Raw genomic sequence first — 15754 nt, 5'->3', positions numbered from 1 at the left:
CTTCATTGAACCATTCGGCTTGTTTAAATGTTTTTACTCTTTTAGTTTTCATTGGTGCGTGCTTGTTAATAACTTGATAAAAAAGTTCATACCATTTGTCGACAGAAATATCAATATCTTCTTCCATTTCAACAATATGAAAAGGGGTTTGATGTAAGTCTGCACAAAAGGCATCCTCATTAAAGTTTTTGAAACACCTATACTTTATTTCGATATGATTTTCTTTCTTTACCTTTGTATTGATTTTTCTATTTAAGCATACAGGGTAGTGGTCACTTAAAGCATATGAAGGAACATGACAATGAGCAATATTTTCAGGATTAGTAGCCGGTGTAAATATGATCAATAAGAGTTTCTGATTTGTCACAAATACGTGTTGCAGTGCAAATTTGTTGTTGAAGATTAAAATGGTTTATGAAATTCATCCATTTTTTATTTTCAATTCTTATCAAGTCAATATTAAAGTCCCCCATTAAAATGATCTCTTTGTTTTCTGAAAGAGCTGCGTTAAATTCCTCCTCAAAAAGATCTATCCAGTACTAAAGGGAATATGGTGGTCTATAAACAGTACAAATGAAGAAAGGTTTAGATTTTGGAAATTCTACCTCTAACCATAAAGTTTCTAATGTTTTTATTGATAAATCAGATCTATTTTTAACTGCAATAGAATCTTTGACATAAACCAATAGACCACCACCATCCTTACTCTGGCGATCTTTTCTGAAAATTTTGTATCCTGGCACTTTACATTGTTCATTGTTAATATCTGGTTTTAAGAATGTTTCAACTAATCCAAATAAATCTAAATATTTGTTGTTTATAGTAATTATATTCTTTAACTCGTCAAATTTAGATAAAATATGTCTAACATTAAGGCATACAGCATTGAAACCTTTACATTTTAGATTAAGACAGGTTTTTTATAATGTTTGTTTCTATCACTTTTAGGTTTTGAGCTAAAGCTATTAGTGCAAATACCGTTTTCTGATGTATGACAATTTTCCCTGGAATTTTTGTTTTTAAAAATCTCAGCTTCAGACATAGAGTTTTGAGTACATATACATTTTGATGTATTGCAATTTGGACATAAATAGAGAAGTATATCAAAATTGTTATGAAGAAGTAATTAATGATTTACTATGATTTGAGAATTTGTCTACAAATTGAAATACATCATTTTTATCCTAAAATGTGTGACAGTCTTTATAATGATGACCATAAAAGCCACAATTAAAGCAGATACCATTGAATGTATTTACAATGCTTTCCCGTCTTTTACCATGCTGTTCATTATCTTCATTATTGGACTGAGAACTATTTGTGCGGATGAAGATGTTTACAACCCTGTTAATGTTTCTAAGTAGCTGAATTGTACCCTGATTAGTAAGGTGTATGCCATCACGGTGATAGCAGAGACATATAATACAATATATATGTCTCTGGTGATAGTAAGTAGACACAAGATCGCCGCCTCTGGAAACAAAGCATCCGTTTGTTTGATGATTTTAAAGTTAAGTTCTGTTGAAATCCCATGTAAGATAGTATTATAAACATCTGTATTTACGTTCCGTCTTGGACAAATTTCTGATATGACAATATAATCAATATATGGCATGCCGTTGTGGAATTTTTTTCCTATTTTTGATATTACATTTTATAACAAATAATTTTTCAGAATTCATTAGATCGGGTGCAGTAAAAAATTGAAAACAACACGTTTAATAATTTCATGCGTCCGAAGCGCTTTTCTGGATTTACCTTCACCAGGAATGCTCAATGCCAAACATTTGAAATCCGAGGGATGTATAAGTACCGAAACAGTTAAAGAGCTATATTACAAAAATACCTAAAACAAATAGCCAAATTCATCTAAGGTCAACTTTGCCTGAGGGAGTTGAAATCTTAGTTTCTTTATAATTTCAAAATTTATAAACGGACAATTTTAGAAAAGTTTGTTATAAATCATGTCAGTACCGATCGAAGTACTGACTACTGAACTGATGATACCCTCGGGGACTGATAGTCTACCAGCAGAGGTATCGACCCAGTGATGTAAAAAATTGAAAACAACACAAAAATAAAATAGGTACGTAAGTTATTATATGTTAGTTAAAACTTGATCATGTTGATGATTATATCTTAATTTGGTCTCGGAGGCGGATTCAGGGTAGGGGGCGTCCCCCCCTTTATGGAGCTACATTTATGGTTAATCCAGACATTATACCAATCCAAATTTTGTCTTGTTTGGCGGATCCGAAACTGGGTCTAAACAAATTCTAAGAAATTCTAGAGAAAATAAGTTTCGACTAGACTCTCACAATGTGTGATCATGTGATTATTGGACAACTTTGACCTTTGACGTCATTCATGACACGGAAGTATTCTCTATGAATGAATTATTGCACGGTTAATAGGTTTTCCAATACGTATGCAATATAGTCCCACTATAGTTTTCAATGATAATAGTGTTTTCAAATTCAACAGTAATAGTTTATGAAAATTTCTATCTTATTTTGTTATTTTCGAGAGGAATAAATATTTTCTAGATATTGATATTGATGGTTGATACTAATATTTTTGGTACGATAAGCGACGGATTGTATTCTTACGCTGGGATCCGCCATCTTGAACAGTAAAAGACACTACGGTCAGCCAGAGAAGTACCGGTGAACCGGTCATTATTCCTTTTTATTACATTTCGTGAAGCAAAAGTTTAACCAGGACTGGTTGGATATTAAAATGACACAACAGCTGCCCATCAGATTCCAGGAGCATTTGCAGGTGCGTAAATAAACGCTAGCCGTACCGGTAACATGCTGAACTCACGCCCCTCGTCAAGACAATAATTTGCTATTTTGACAGCTGGTTTTATGTTATTGTTTACATTTATCATTGCGAAAGACACATCTATTAAGATAGTTTTTTTGTGTATCAAAAAATAATTTATGCGCCGCTTCTATTTAGAAATAGAGTCTTTTTAGCAGTTGATGATTTGGCATGAAAAACCGGAAATAAACATGTTTTTTTGGACCGTCGTAAATCACCTTTTTATGCAAAGATAACTCTGTTCATGAATTTAAAAAAAAATCTCATTTACAATAGATACAGGAAGTTTCTTGCTTTAATAGTTCTACTGTAAAATTAGCGTTGCTCGGAACGCCCCCAACCAGAGCTTTACCATGATTTCTAAATGTTAGTATGAGTCATTCCAATCATTTACCAAATAACAAATGTGCAACAAGCCAGGCCAATCTTAAAGTTTAAGACTAGAGAACTGTTGACAGTTTTTTACAAGTAATCAACAAGTGGAGAGGGGATCATTATGTTCTTAATAATCTCAAAAACTTCATTGTTTTGATTGCAACATACATGACATAATTCAGTGTACACTGTGCGACACCGAACAGGTCTTGTTACATGTACACTGTATGTTGCAGTCTAGCATAACCACACAAGTTAACTACAGTTCAAAATCATTGGCATAGGCAAACATACAATCAGTTAACTACAGCTTTTAAGTTTTATAAGAATTCTTCGACTGCACTACTTAGGTCTACTCATCCCGTAATTATCATCCTAATTCAATTAGTTTTCTCAATTAAATTGTTTAATATTATTCATGTCAGGCCTTTTATAGCCGACCATATGTATGGGTTTTTCTCATTGTTGAAGTTTGTACGGATGCCTATACTTGCTTACATCCACTTCATTTGAATTTTGGTGAATAGTTGTCTCATTGGCAATCATACCACATCTCCTTATTATACGAACGCAAAAAAATTTTGCGGTCGTATATTGGTAAGACGTTGTCGACGTCGTCCGAAGACACTGGTTTTCGCTCTCTAACTTTAGTTTAAGTGAATGGATCTCTATGAAATTTAACCACAAGGTTCAATACCACAAAAGGAAGGTGGGGATTGATATCGGGGGTTATGGTACTAACAGTTAAGGAATTAGGGTAAAAAAGGGGCCAAAAATAAGCATTTTTGTAACCTCCAGACATAGCTTGTGTGTTAGTGTATGGATCTCTCTGACATTGTACCACAAGGTTCCATATTACAAAGGGAATGCTGGGATTGATTTTGGGGGTAATTGCCTCCAAATTTTAGGAATTAGGGGCCAAAAAGGGGCAAAAAACAAGCATTTTTCTAGTTTCATGACAATAACTAGTGTGTAAGTGTATGGATCTCTCTGACATTGTACCACAAGGTTCCATATCACAAAGGGAAAGCTGGGATTGATTTTGGGGGTAATTGCCTCCAAATTTTAGGAATTAGGGGCCAAAAAGGGGCAAAAAACAAGCAGCTTTCTAGTTTCATGACGATAACTTGTGTGGAAGTGTATGGATGTTTATGAAATTGTATTACAAGGTTCCATATCACAAAAGGAAAGCTGGAATTGAGTTTGGGGGTAATTGTCCAAAACGTTTAGGGATAAGGGGCCAAAAATAAGCATTTTTCTAGTTTCAAGACAATAACTTTTTTGATTTTGGGGGTAATTGCCTCAAAATTTTAGGAATCAGGGGCAAAAAAACAAGCATTTTTCTAGTTTCAGGACAATAACTTGTGTGTAAGTGTATGGATCTTTATGAAATTGTACTACAATGTTCCATATCTCAAAGGGAAAGCTGGGTTTGAGTTTGGGGGTAATTGCCCTAAACGTTTAGGAATTTGGGGCCAAAAAGGGGCAAAAAAACAAGCATTTTTCTAGTTTCCAGACAATAACTTGTGTTCAGGTGTATGGATCTCTCTGAAATTGTACTACATAGTACCATACCACAAAGGGAAGGCTGGGATTGAGTTTGGGGAAGATGAATCATAAGGGGGTTCAAAAAATTTGGGGGGGGGATTTTTCCTTTTTTTTTCTTTAAAATTTTCCATTTTAAATTGGTTATTTCTGATTTATATATAAAAGCAAATAATAATGATATGGTTTGAATAGGTAAATTAAAAATTTTTAAGTTCTAAGACCACATTCATTCTGTGTCAGAAACCTATGCTGTGTCAAATATTTAATTACAATCCAAATTCAGTGCTGTATCAAGCTTGAATGTTGTCAGCAGTGTTCTCCCCAGGCCGATATGACGCTGCGGTGCCGCAGCGCCTTCATAATATTTTTGTAGATCCCGCAGCGTCTTAATTGACCACTGTCCCTTAATACTTGATCCTGCAGCGTGTTAATTTTCACATTTGCATTATAAATGTTGGTTAAAATTGTCAAGTTACTGATCACCGCTGATGGGTCGGTCAGTGTTACGCAATAACTGATAATTAGTTTTACCTGAGCCACGCTTATCTCAGCCTAATCGGACTATGTTATCAGGTAATAGCGTAAATGATCATCAAGAAGATAGATATTTTTTGAAGAAAATTAAAAATTTTAAAAACTTCAGTGCAGAAATTGAAGAAATAGATCGCAAATACATTGTATTTACGCATCGTGTGCGTGATCACTTGACCATTTATATAACGAATTTTTTCATTGGTCTAGAAGAAGAATCTATTTTAACACGACCAATGAACGTGTTGAATACACATGATAAATTTGAACACATTGCTAAAGATATTTACGATGAAAACTATGAATGAAAGTATTAGTAGTTGAAAAAATTAAAATAAAGTTTGATTAAAGATAACGAGGAGTGATTTACTTTAATAGAAAGTGAAAAAATGTTGCTTGCAAGGTAAATTCGTCTGAAACTCATATTTGTAGAAATAAAATGATCATTGAACATCGATCGTGAATCCGTGCGTCGGGAAATATGTGACAATAAACACGGGTATAGAATCGCCGCAGCTTCTGTATAATGTCACTGGTAAATAATTTCAATGGTTTTAACTTAAACGAATTTGTAAAGTTTCGTTTATATCTATCTGCCAAAGATAGGATTAAACAATAATACGCACGGAAGCGTAATGTGAAACTACGGAAACTGGTCAGCTGTTCATTTATAAAAAAAAAAATAGTTTTAAAAAGTTGTATACCAAATATCTTAACCATATTCGATTTTATTAATTCTGAATGAACATGTTCTCTGTAAATAACAAAGGGGTGAATTATAAGCAAAAGGTAGATGATGGAAGTAGACGTTTTTTTCACACCAATGACTTCTAATGAAAAGGGGAATACACCTCTGTCTACACTGTCAGTATAAGCAGATTTCATTGCTTCTCCTAATCCCAACCAAGCTCAAGTTTTAGCAATTGATAAAAGCAAGCACCATGTTTCTGGTTTCAATGACAAGTGGCTGCATGACTGAGTTTTCATGGCTTAGAAATGTTAAAGGGGGTATAAGCAAAAGTTATTGTGAGTGGGGGTTTAATTTTTAACCCTGAAGAGGATAAAGACAAAGTTAAGGAACAGACTGTCCAACAAAATAACACTATCTTGAAACAATATCCCTAGAAGGAGCAGAGAGTAGAGATGAATATTTATATTTTGACTTCTTTAATTGACTGAATATAAATAACTTTTGTGTTTAAAATCAATTTATTTCATATATATATCCTTGTAATTCATTAATACTCTGCATTAAACAACACATAACACAAAGCATTATAATTCATATTGCATGTCATAATTTATGACTTATTGCTTCAGATCACAAACGTTCACTCTAAAAAAAAGAGTTACGCGCTCTTGAATTTTGCGCCTTAAAAAAATCCTGGGGAGAACACTGTTGTGTCCATACTTGCCCCAACTGTTCAGGGTTCGACCTCTGCGGTCATATCAAGCTGCGCCCCAGCGGAGCATTTTATTCAGACATGTATCAAATATTGTTGTGCCTTCATATGAAGTTGATTCATACATATGAAATTTCAAAATCTTTAAATTAAATTTTCTTTCCTCACTATTAATCTGTCACTAAAAGTCTTTCTTTCTCAAGCACAGCAGAACATCAAAGTTTGTTTACATTGAAACCGGAAGAAAACACGCATGTTTTAGTCTTTCAGATTTGTTTACACAACAATGATATAATTAGAGTATATCATTGACATTTAAATTGTTTTAAAATCAAAGGAAATTGAATTCCAAACCATAATTAAATTAACCTGTACTAGTGATTATTGCAGGGATTTCCCTAGAATTGAATTTTCAAGCTAAAAGGGAATAAGGACAGGGTTTCCCCTGGGTCAATTTTCTTTTTCACCACCTCTTTCACCAAAACAATATTTTTTCGCCAATTTCAGGTTTTTTTTTATCACCAACTAAAATAAACATATTTTTCATTTAAAACTTTCCTTCTTGCTAACAATAAAAATTCAGTTTGAAGCATTGCTGTCCACTTCATTTTTATTTTTATACGACTGCAAAAATTTCAGTATCAAGCTTGAATATTATATCCAAATTTGCCCCAACTGTTCAGGGTTCGACCTCTGGGGTTGTATCAGGCTGCGCTCAGCGAAGCATTTTATTTAAATCTACATTATAATAAATAAACACTCATCAATAAACATTTAACTTTTTTAAAGATACTTTAAAAATCATCATATTTGACTTATGGGAACACAGTTCAAGGTGAAATCCCAATACGGTCAAACCTTGATGAACTGAAGTAACTTCTTGGTCCTGGTAAAATTCCTGTTTGGTCAATGCATATTTACCTCTGATGAGTCGAACTTAGTTGATTCGAATACTCGGTTAAGTCCAGTAAGCTTTATAGTTCCGTATTTCATAGAACACACTTGATCTCAGATATGTCGAATACTTTTGTTCGATGTCTTTGACTTCGACATAACGAGGTTTCGACTGTATTGTCTGATCAGGGGAAAAACCCTAGAAACCAGAAAAAAATAATCAAGATGTACAAAACTGAACTGTTTATAAGTCTTTCATCACAATTTTTACTTTTTTCGCAAAATGAGAAAATGGCGACCGCCAGGGGAAACCCTGAATGGGGGTAAATGTGGTTTTATGGGTTTTGGAGAGGCTAAAGAAGCAATTTCCTGGGTGCATTTTTTATTATCTCAATAATTTACTTTTGGTACCATTGTTAATTGGTGGTCTGTACATGTTGTCTCCATATGCCTAGTTATGGTGGAAGTTCTTAAGTTATTTGTTACACTTGTGAACATATTTCAAGGTTACGATGTTTGTACCACTGGCAATACATAAATTTAGTTTTACCATCATACAATAGCCATGGATATAACTGTAACATAGGCGGATCCAGGGGGGGGGGGGGGGGCCCTTTTGTGGGAAAAATTTGGTTGATTATATAGGGAATCACTGAAGCATGACTGGAGCAGCCCCCCTTATGAAAAGTTCTTGATCCGCCACTGTGTAACCATCTGGTTTGGAAGTTTCTAGTCATTTCTAGACATAGCTGTGTCAATACCAGGTCTTTCAGACTCAATTTCCAGTATCCTTGGAAATTGCATGTGATCCAAAAGACTGTGTTTGTTTGTCCTTTTCAAGTTAACTTAATTTTTTGGGTGGCATGATCTGAGTGTTAGAGATTTAAACGCTATGATGGTCAAATGATATTCAAATCAAATGTTGAATTGATTCTGTCAAAATAGTGTTCAGGATTCTCGTATTTCATCCTAATGGTAAAGAAAATCAAAAGATCGATATTCCAAGTGACAAAATATACTGGAATGGCCAACGGAGACACATTTCGCTTTCCTACCTGACAGGTAACCCAAACGTGATGACAAAGACCTAGTTTGTTTTGCTGGGACAGGGTGTTCATTGTTACATAAGTATGCGACAACTAATAATTTGATATGTCATTTCAACTCCTTTGGAAATCAGAAAGGAATATTTTGATAAAAATAAAGGGATCTCTGTTGTTGGCACATGCTTGCAGACGGCATATAACTTTGTACATGTATTGCCTGTATTTGGTCTCTGATATTGATTTTATTATCATTACAGTAGTTATGAAAATTTAGACATGGGGAAAATAGTGGCTACAGAAAAGAAATATAGACTGCAGCTGTATCCAGATCAAATTAAAAGTCCCATTTTAAGACATTGGCAAAGCACAGCTCAATCCCTGTCTACTCTAGACGTGGGTTTTCTATTGCAAATACCTTGTCCGTCTGTTTGTCCAACAAATATTTTCTTCACACTTTTCCCAGGAACTATTACTTACATGTTGCATGACAACACATGCATTCTTGTTTTTTTTTTATCCAAATTACTTTTTAAGTTTCCCTTAATAAATCATGAACTTTGCCATTACTTTATCATGGGTTACCATTTTATATCTGCAACTCCCCCAAAACCCCTTATTAAGTTTGAATTTTTAAAATCTTGATCAGCATCTTGACCATTTGCAGACTTCATGAAAAAAACAACAGACCTGTTGGTGTTGACAACTCCTCGTAGCTAATGCCCCATTAAAGGAAAGAAAAAGTGTTAATTAGCTGTCCTTTCAACATTTATATTATAACAGTTTCATAATCTTCAGAGATGAGGCCTGGGACTGTTGTTAATAAAGATTGACATTTTTTAGAGATTCATGCATTAATCTATTAATTATTATTCCAAACCCTTTTGTGTTCAAAAAACTATTTACCTATTCCTATGAAGTTGATATACATGTGATATATGTAGTTGCAATGACAATACTAGGACAAATTATTGTCTTTTGACACTTTAAGTATTTTAAATATTATGGTTTTGACTACAAAATGTGGAATAGTTCAATACATGATTTGTAATGTTCATTAAGTCAATATTTTCAGTATTGACAGCGAACAACTGTAGAACATACATGTGTATGTGTTTCGACCTTTATGAGGTGGAAATAAGTTCTTTCCAATGATGGTCTTTAATTTAGTTCTCAGAAGAGAAGAGGGCAGTAAAAATACCTTTTAAGGTTTTATATTCAGGGCATGAACATTTTTATGTCATATACGATATTCTTTGAATGATTTTAATTGTTATGCATAACTTATAAATATTTCACCACATTCAATTGATTGTGTCTTTTAAAATACTGATTGATTTGACAAGACATGAACAGATTTTTTCCAGCTCACTTTAGAAAGCATATTTTACTCAATTTATATTGGAAACAAAATACACTTGTACACAGATAATACCATCCTTAAATCAATATATAGAATATTTTATGGTAGCAAACTGGAGATCAATAAAACCAATAGTTCTGTATCATGCCACTCTTAAATAATCAGTTGATGACCAGTTCTGTACAATTACTTTAATTTTATTGTTGGTTTTACTATTTGTTTGGACATAATCTGAACAATCCAATAAATAACTGATAGATAATTCATACTTTTTATTCTAGGACATTAGAAATGAAAATAGAAAAAATCTTGGATTTTTTATTTGTTATAGGAGAGGATCAGTAAAAAAATAGTATAAATTGTTTTCACACAGAATTCCTATTCCTTTATTTGATACAAAAAGTACCACATCTCATCACATGGTTTCACTGAAACAAATATCTTGAAATCATTATTGTTTAAAAAAAAGCTGTGTTAAGTCAAGTGTGAAGCTTTGTAAATCAATGAATCATTTATGTTGCATTAAAGTTTTATTTTCAGTGTTTGTTCTTGGGAATTTTTAATATCATTTCATATTTATAAAAGACAATTTCAACTGATTGATTAGAATCTGAATATATTGATCTACAAAAACCAATATACATGTAGCATCTGACATTGAAATGATACAGATGCAGATGTAGACCATAGTCATATAAATAAAATTTGGGCCAATAGCAATTTGTCATGTTGGGCCTGTTAGTGTTATAGCTGACTATACGATATTGGTTTTACTTGTTGTTGAAGGCTGTACAGTGACCTATATCATTGTATATATAGTTGCTTAAAACTACTTCATTTGGACCCTTTTAGATAGTTGTCTCATTGGTAATTATACCACATCTCTTTATTTTATACTGTAGACTACTAGTTAAAAATGTACTGTAAATAGAAATTAAATTCTGTTGAAAAGATTACAAAAAAACTGTCCATGTATCATGTCACTTTACTTTTCTTAGCAATGTTCATAGTTAGTTAATATGATAAATAGAGCTAATCAGCCAGTTTGTTTGAGGAGTATGGATTCTGTACTTTATCTCTCTCATTTGTTATCTCAATACCTTTGCATTTCATGAATAATGATCAGAGTTGAAGGTTGTTGTAATTAATTTTCAGATAAAAAAGGGTTTTACTTTTTGAAACATCTATCACTGAAACTACTTATCATGAAATTGATTGCATACACTACTGATAAACTGAACTATATTGACATTTGTGGTTAACTTGTTGGTGGATTTTAGGGTACAATGTACACTGTACATATGTAGATGTACTAGACTATTAGGTCAAATAAGTAAAACGTGTAGTTGTGGATAACTTACTTCTGAAACAAGGACAGCTGCACCTTTTGTACTTGTTTAAATAGACTTATAGAATAAAGAATAGAATGGAATAATTTTCATCTTTTCTCATGAATAAAGTAATTACAATAATTTCTGATCTTTTACAACTCTTTATAAATTATAGTCACTGTAATTGTAGAATTCTTCTGTTTTGTAGCTCCAAAATGTTGGAATCAATGCTGCAAATATTGGGTTCAGTACCCTTACCATGGAGTCTGACAAATTTATTTGTATTCGAGAGAAAGTGGGAGAAACTGCCCAAGTTGTCATCATTGATATGAATGATTCTTCTAATCCTATAAGAAGACCCATCTCAGCAGACTCTGCCATCATGAACCCTGCTAGCAAAGTTATTGCACTCAAAGGTAAATAAAGGGTGTGAATAAGTTTAACATGATTGTTTTCTTGATTGCAACAATATGTATTTAATAGAAATAGGGATTCAAAACTTGTTAAAAGGTTTTTAGAACAGATTTGAAATGTCATATTACATCTGTGTAAGTTGTCAAAAGTTGGAATTGTAAAAAAATATTTGTAAAATATGGAAAATTAACCTGTTTTCTCTGATACTGGTTCAGATTTTAACTCTGTATCTGATATATCGGCCATTTTTGGGGGAAATGAAAATCACAACACACAAAATAGTAAATTTAAACAGAAAAAGTTAGTAGATACAATATTTGAGGTTTAATCCAGATGACTGGCTACAAAACTGATATTGAAATTTTTTTTAATTTTTGGCACCTGAATATGGGATCAAACATTGTTGTTACCAGACATTTGAAACCAGTGAATGGCCAATATTTGTCTGACCCACAGCAAATTTGTCCAATTTTGTTAACAGTTTGGCTTTTTTTTTGTGAAGTGTGTCTGATATGTCTGATAATTTGTGATTTGTCATTTTATAGCTGGAAAGACCTTACAGATTTTTAACATCGAAATGAAGAGTAAAATGAAGTCCCACACCATGACAGAGGAAGTTGTTTTCTGGAAATGGATTACTGTAAATACAGTTGCCTTGGTAACAGATGTAGCTTGTTATCATTGGGGCATGGAAGGTAATTTTCTTTTAAAATGTTATAGGTTGAACACAAAGAGTTATTTGTCTATAGATTTAATTTTTAAAGGAGAATTCTGGGATTGAGGAAAGATCTTCTAGTTTGTTGATAAATTCATGGGAGTAATATATTAACACAATCTATCAATGTTTCTACTGCGGTGCAGTTGCTTTTTAATGAAATGTTAATTATGCCCCCGCAGTAGCGGTGGGGGCATTAAGTTTTACCCTTGTCCGTCTGTACGTACGTCCATCCGTACGTCCCATAATTGGTTCTCTAACTTGAGTTTGCCTCAACCAAATGTTATGAAACTTATACACAATGCTTATTACCACAAAACACAGATCAAGTTTGAATTTTGGTGGCGTCACTTTAACCGTTCTAGAGTTATGCCCCTTTATAGATGGAAAAATTGCAAAATTTTTAGTTTCCGTTCTCTAACTTAAGTTTGCCTCAACCAAATGTTTTGAAACTTATACACAATGCTTATTACCACAAAACACAGATCAAGTTTGAATTTTGGTGGCGTCACTTTAACCGTTCTAGAGTTATGCCCCTTTATAAATGGAAAAATTGCAAAATTTTTAATTTCTTCTAAATATCAAATATTTTTAAAATTGGAGTTATCTTCCTTTGTCCATGATTATAGTTGAATCAACTACAATCAATGCTTTATACAATGCAATGTTTAATTTTGACTTCCACTGATAAAATACAGATCAAGTTGAATTTGGGTAGTGTCACTTTAACCATTATTGAGTTATGCCCCTTTATAAATCGAAAGATTGCAAAATTTTTAGTTTCCATTCTGTAACTTAAGTTTGCCCCAACCAAACATTATGAAACCTATACACAATATTCATTACCACAAAACTAAGATCAAGTACAAATTTTTTGTTTCCATTTTCTAACTTTAGTTTGCCTCAACCAAATGTTATGAAACTTATACACAATGCTTATTACTACATAATAAAGATTAAATACGAAATTTGGTGGCGACACTTTTACCATTCATGAGTTGTGTCCCTTTATAAACATAAAAATTGCTGAATTTTTCGTTTGCGTTCTCTATCTTTAGTTTGTCTCAACCAAATGTTATAAAACTTATACACAACGGTTCTAGAGTTATACATGTTTACAGATAGAAAAATTGCTGAATATATATTGGTATGACGTTGGCGTCGTCGTCTGGCGTCGTCCGAAGACACATTGGTTTTCGCACTCTAACTTTAGTTTAAGTGAATGGATCTCTATGAAATTTTACCATAAGGTTCAATACCACAAAAGGAAGGTTAGGATTGAATTTGGGGGTAAGGGTACCAACAGTTAAGGAATTAGAGGCCAAAAATAAGCATTTTTGTAACTTCCAGACATAACTTGTGTGTTAGTGTATGGATCTCTCTGACATTGTACCTCAAGGTTCCATATCACAAAGGGAATGCTGAGATTGATTTTGGGGGTAATTGCCCAAAACGTTTAGGAATAAGGGGCCAAAAAGGGGCCAAAAATAAGCATGTTTCAAGTTTCCAGACAATAACTTGTGTTCAAGTGTATGGATCTCTCTGAAATTGTACCACAAGGTTCCATATCACACAGGGAATGCTGGGATTGATTTTGGGGGTAATTGCCTTAAAATTTTAGGAATTAGGGGCCAAAAAAGGGGCAAAAAACAAGCATTTTTCTAGTTTCATGATAATAACTTGTGTGTAAGTGTTTGGATCTTTCTGAAATTGTACTACAAGGTTCCATATCACAAAGGGAAAGCTGGAATTGAGTTTGGGGGTAATTGCCCAAAACATTTAGGAATTGGGGGGCCAAAAAGGGGCCAAAAAACACATTTTTCTAGTTTCCAGACAATAACTTGTGTTCAAGTGTATGGATCTCTCTGAAATTGTACTGCAAGGTACCATACCACAAAGGGAAGGCTGGGATTGAGTTTGGGAGTGATGAATCATGAGGGGGTTAAAAAAAATTTGGGGGGGGGGGTTTCCTTTTTTTTCTTTTTTTCCTTTTTTTTTTCTTTTAAAATTTTCCATTTTAAGTTGGTTATTTCTGATTTATATTTAAAAGCAAATAATAATGATATGGTAGGAGATACACACCAAACAGGATGTGTAAATTATTATATAATAAGTATTGTGCAATAGCAAGAAATTTTCAATTGCACAGTATTGCACAATAGCAAGAAATCTTCATTTGCACAGTATTGCGCAATAGCAAGAAATCTTCAATTGCACAGTATTGCGCAATAGCAAGAAATATCCAATAGCCAATATTGCGCAATAGCAAGAAATTGTCAATTGTGCAGTATTGCGCAATAGCAAGAAATATTCGATTGCACAGTATTGTGCAAAAGAAGATACTTCGTATAAATTGCTTATTTCTTGACCAATTTCAATGGGGTTTTATTCTTGAATTCTTGGGGTTCTTTAATATGCTGAATCTAACCGTGGATTTGGATTTTGGGCCCCGTTTTTAGATTGGTCCACATTGAGGTCCAAAGGGTCCAAAATTAAACTTTGTTTGATTTCATCAAAAATTGAATTATTGGGGTTCTTTGATATGCCGAATCTAACCGTGTATTTAGATTCTTAATTTTTGGTTCCGTTTTCAAATTGGTCTACATTAAGGTCCAAAGGGTCCAAAATTAAACTAAATTTGATTTTAACAAAAATTGAATTCTTAGGGTTCTTTGATATGCTGAATCTAAACATGTATTTAGAGTTTTGATTATGGGCCCAGTTTTCAAGTTGGTCCAAATCGGGGTCCAAAATTAAACTTTGTTTGATTTCAACAAAAATTGAATATATGGGGTTCTTTGATATGCTGAATCTAACCATGTATTTAGATTTTTGATTTTTGGGCCCGGTTATCAACTTTGTCCACATTGAGGTCAAAAGGGTCCAAAATTAAACTTTGTTTGATTTCATCAAAAATTGAATTCTTGGGGTTCTTTGATATGCTGAATCTAACCATGTATTTAGATTTTGGATATTTGACCATAATAGGTGAATGTCCAATTTAAAATTTTAAAGTTCTTAGACCACATTCATTCTGTGTCAGAAACCTATGCTTTGTCAAATATTTAATCACAATCCAAATTCAGAGCTGTATCAAGCTTGAATGTTGTGTCCATACTTGCCCCAACTGTTCAGGGTTTCGACCTCTGCGGTCGTATCAAGCTGCGCCCTGCGGAGCATTTTATTAGTTTCTGTTCTCTACTTAAGTTAGCCTCAACCAAATGTTATGAGACTTACACACAATGCTTATTACCACAAAATTTTTGGGTAGCGTCACTTTTACCGTTCTTCAGATATGTCCCTTTATTAAT

The 15754-nt window shown here is 33.2% G+C and overlaps 1 protein-coding gene across 2 annotated transcripts in view; it reads left to right on the top strand.

The window, feature by feature from the left end:
• Positions 1–2599: 2599 nt before the first annotated feature.
• Positions 2600–15754, top strand: part of LOC127712157 (clathrin heavy chain 1) — a 58076-nt gene continuing 44921 nt past the window's right edge. For both annotated transcript variants that reach the window (XM_052218429.1, XM_052218428.1), the window contains exons 1-3: positions 2600–2781; positions 11523–11730; positions 12274–12423. In XM_052218429.1, coding sequence (XP_052074389.1) covers positions 2740–2781; positions 11523–11730; positions 12274–12423 — 400 coding nt within the window. In that variant the 5' untranslated portion in view covers positions 2600–2739. The remainder of the gene's footprint in view (positions 2782–11522; positions 11731–12273; positions 12424–15754) is intronic.

Source organism: Mytilus californianus, unplaced genomic scaffold (assembly GCF_021869535.1).
Source record: "Mytilus californianus isolate M0D057914Y unplaced genomic scaffold, xbMytCali1.0.p SCAF_8, whole genome shotgun sequence".
In the NCBI taxonomy this organism is placed as follows: domain Eukaryota; kingdom Metazoa; phylum Mollusca; class Bivalvia; order Mytilida; family Mytilidae; genus Mytilus; species Mytilus californianus.
Note: the sequence above shows the minus strand (reverse complement) of the source record. Positions and strands in the feature narration are given on the sequence as shown.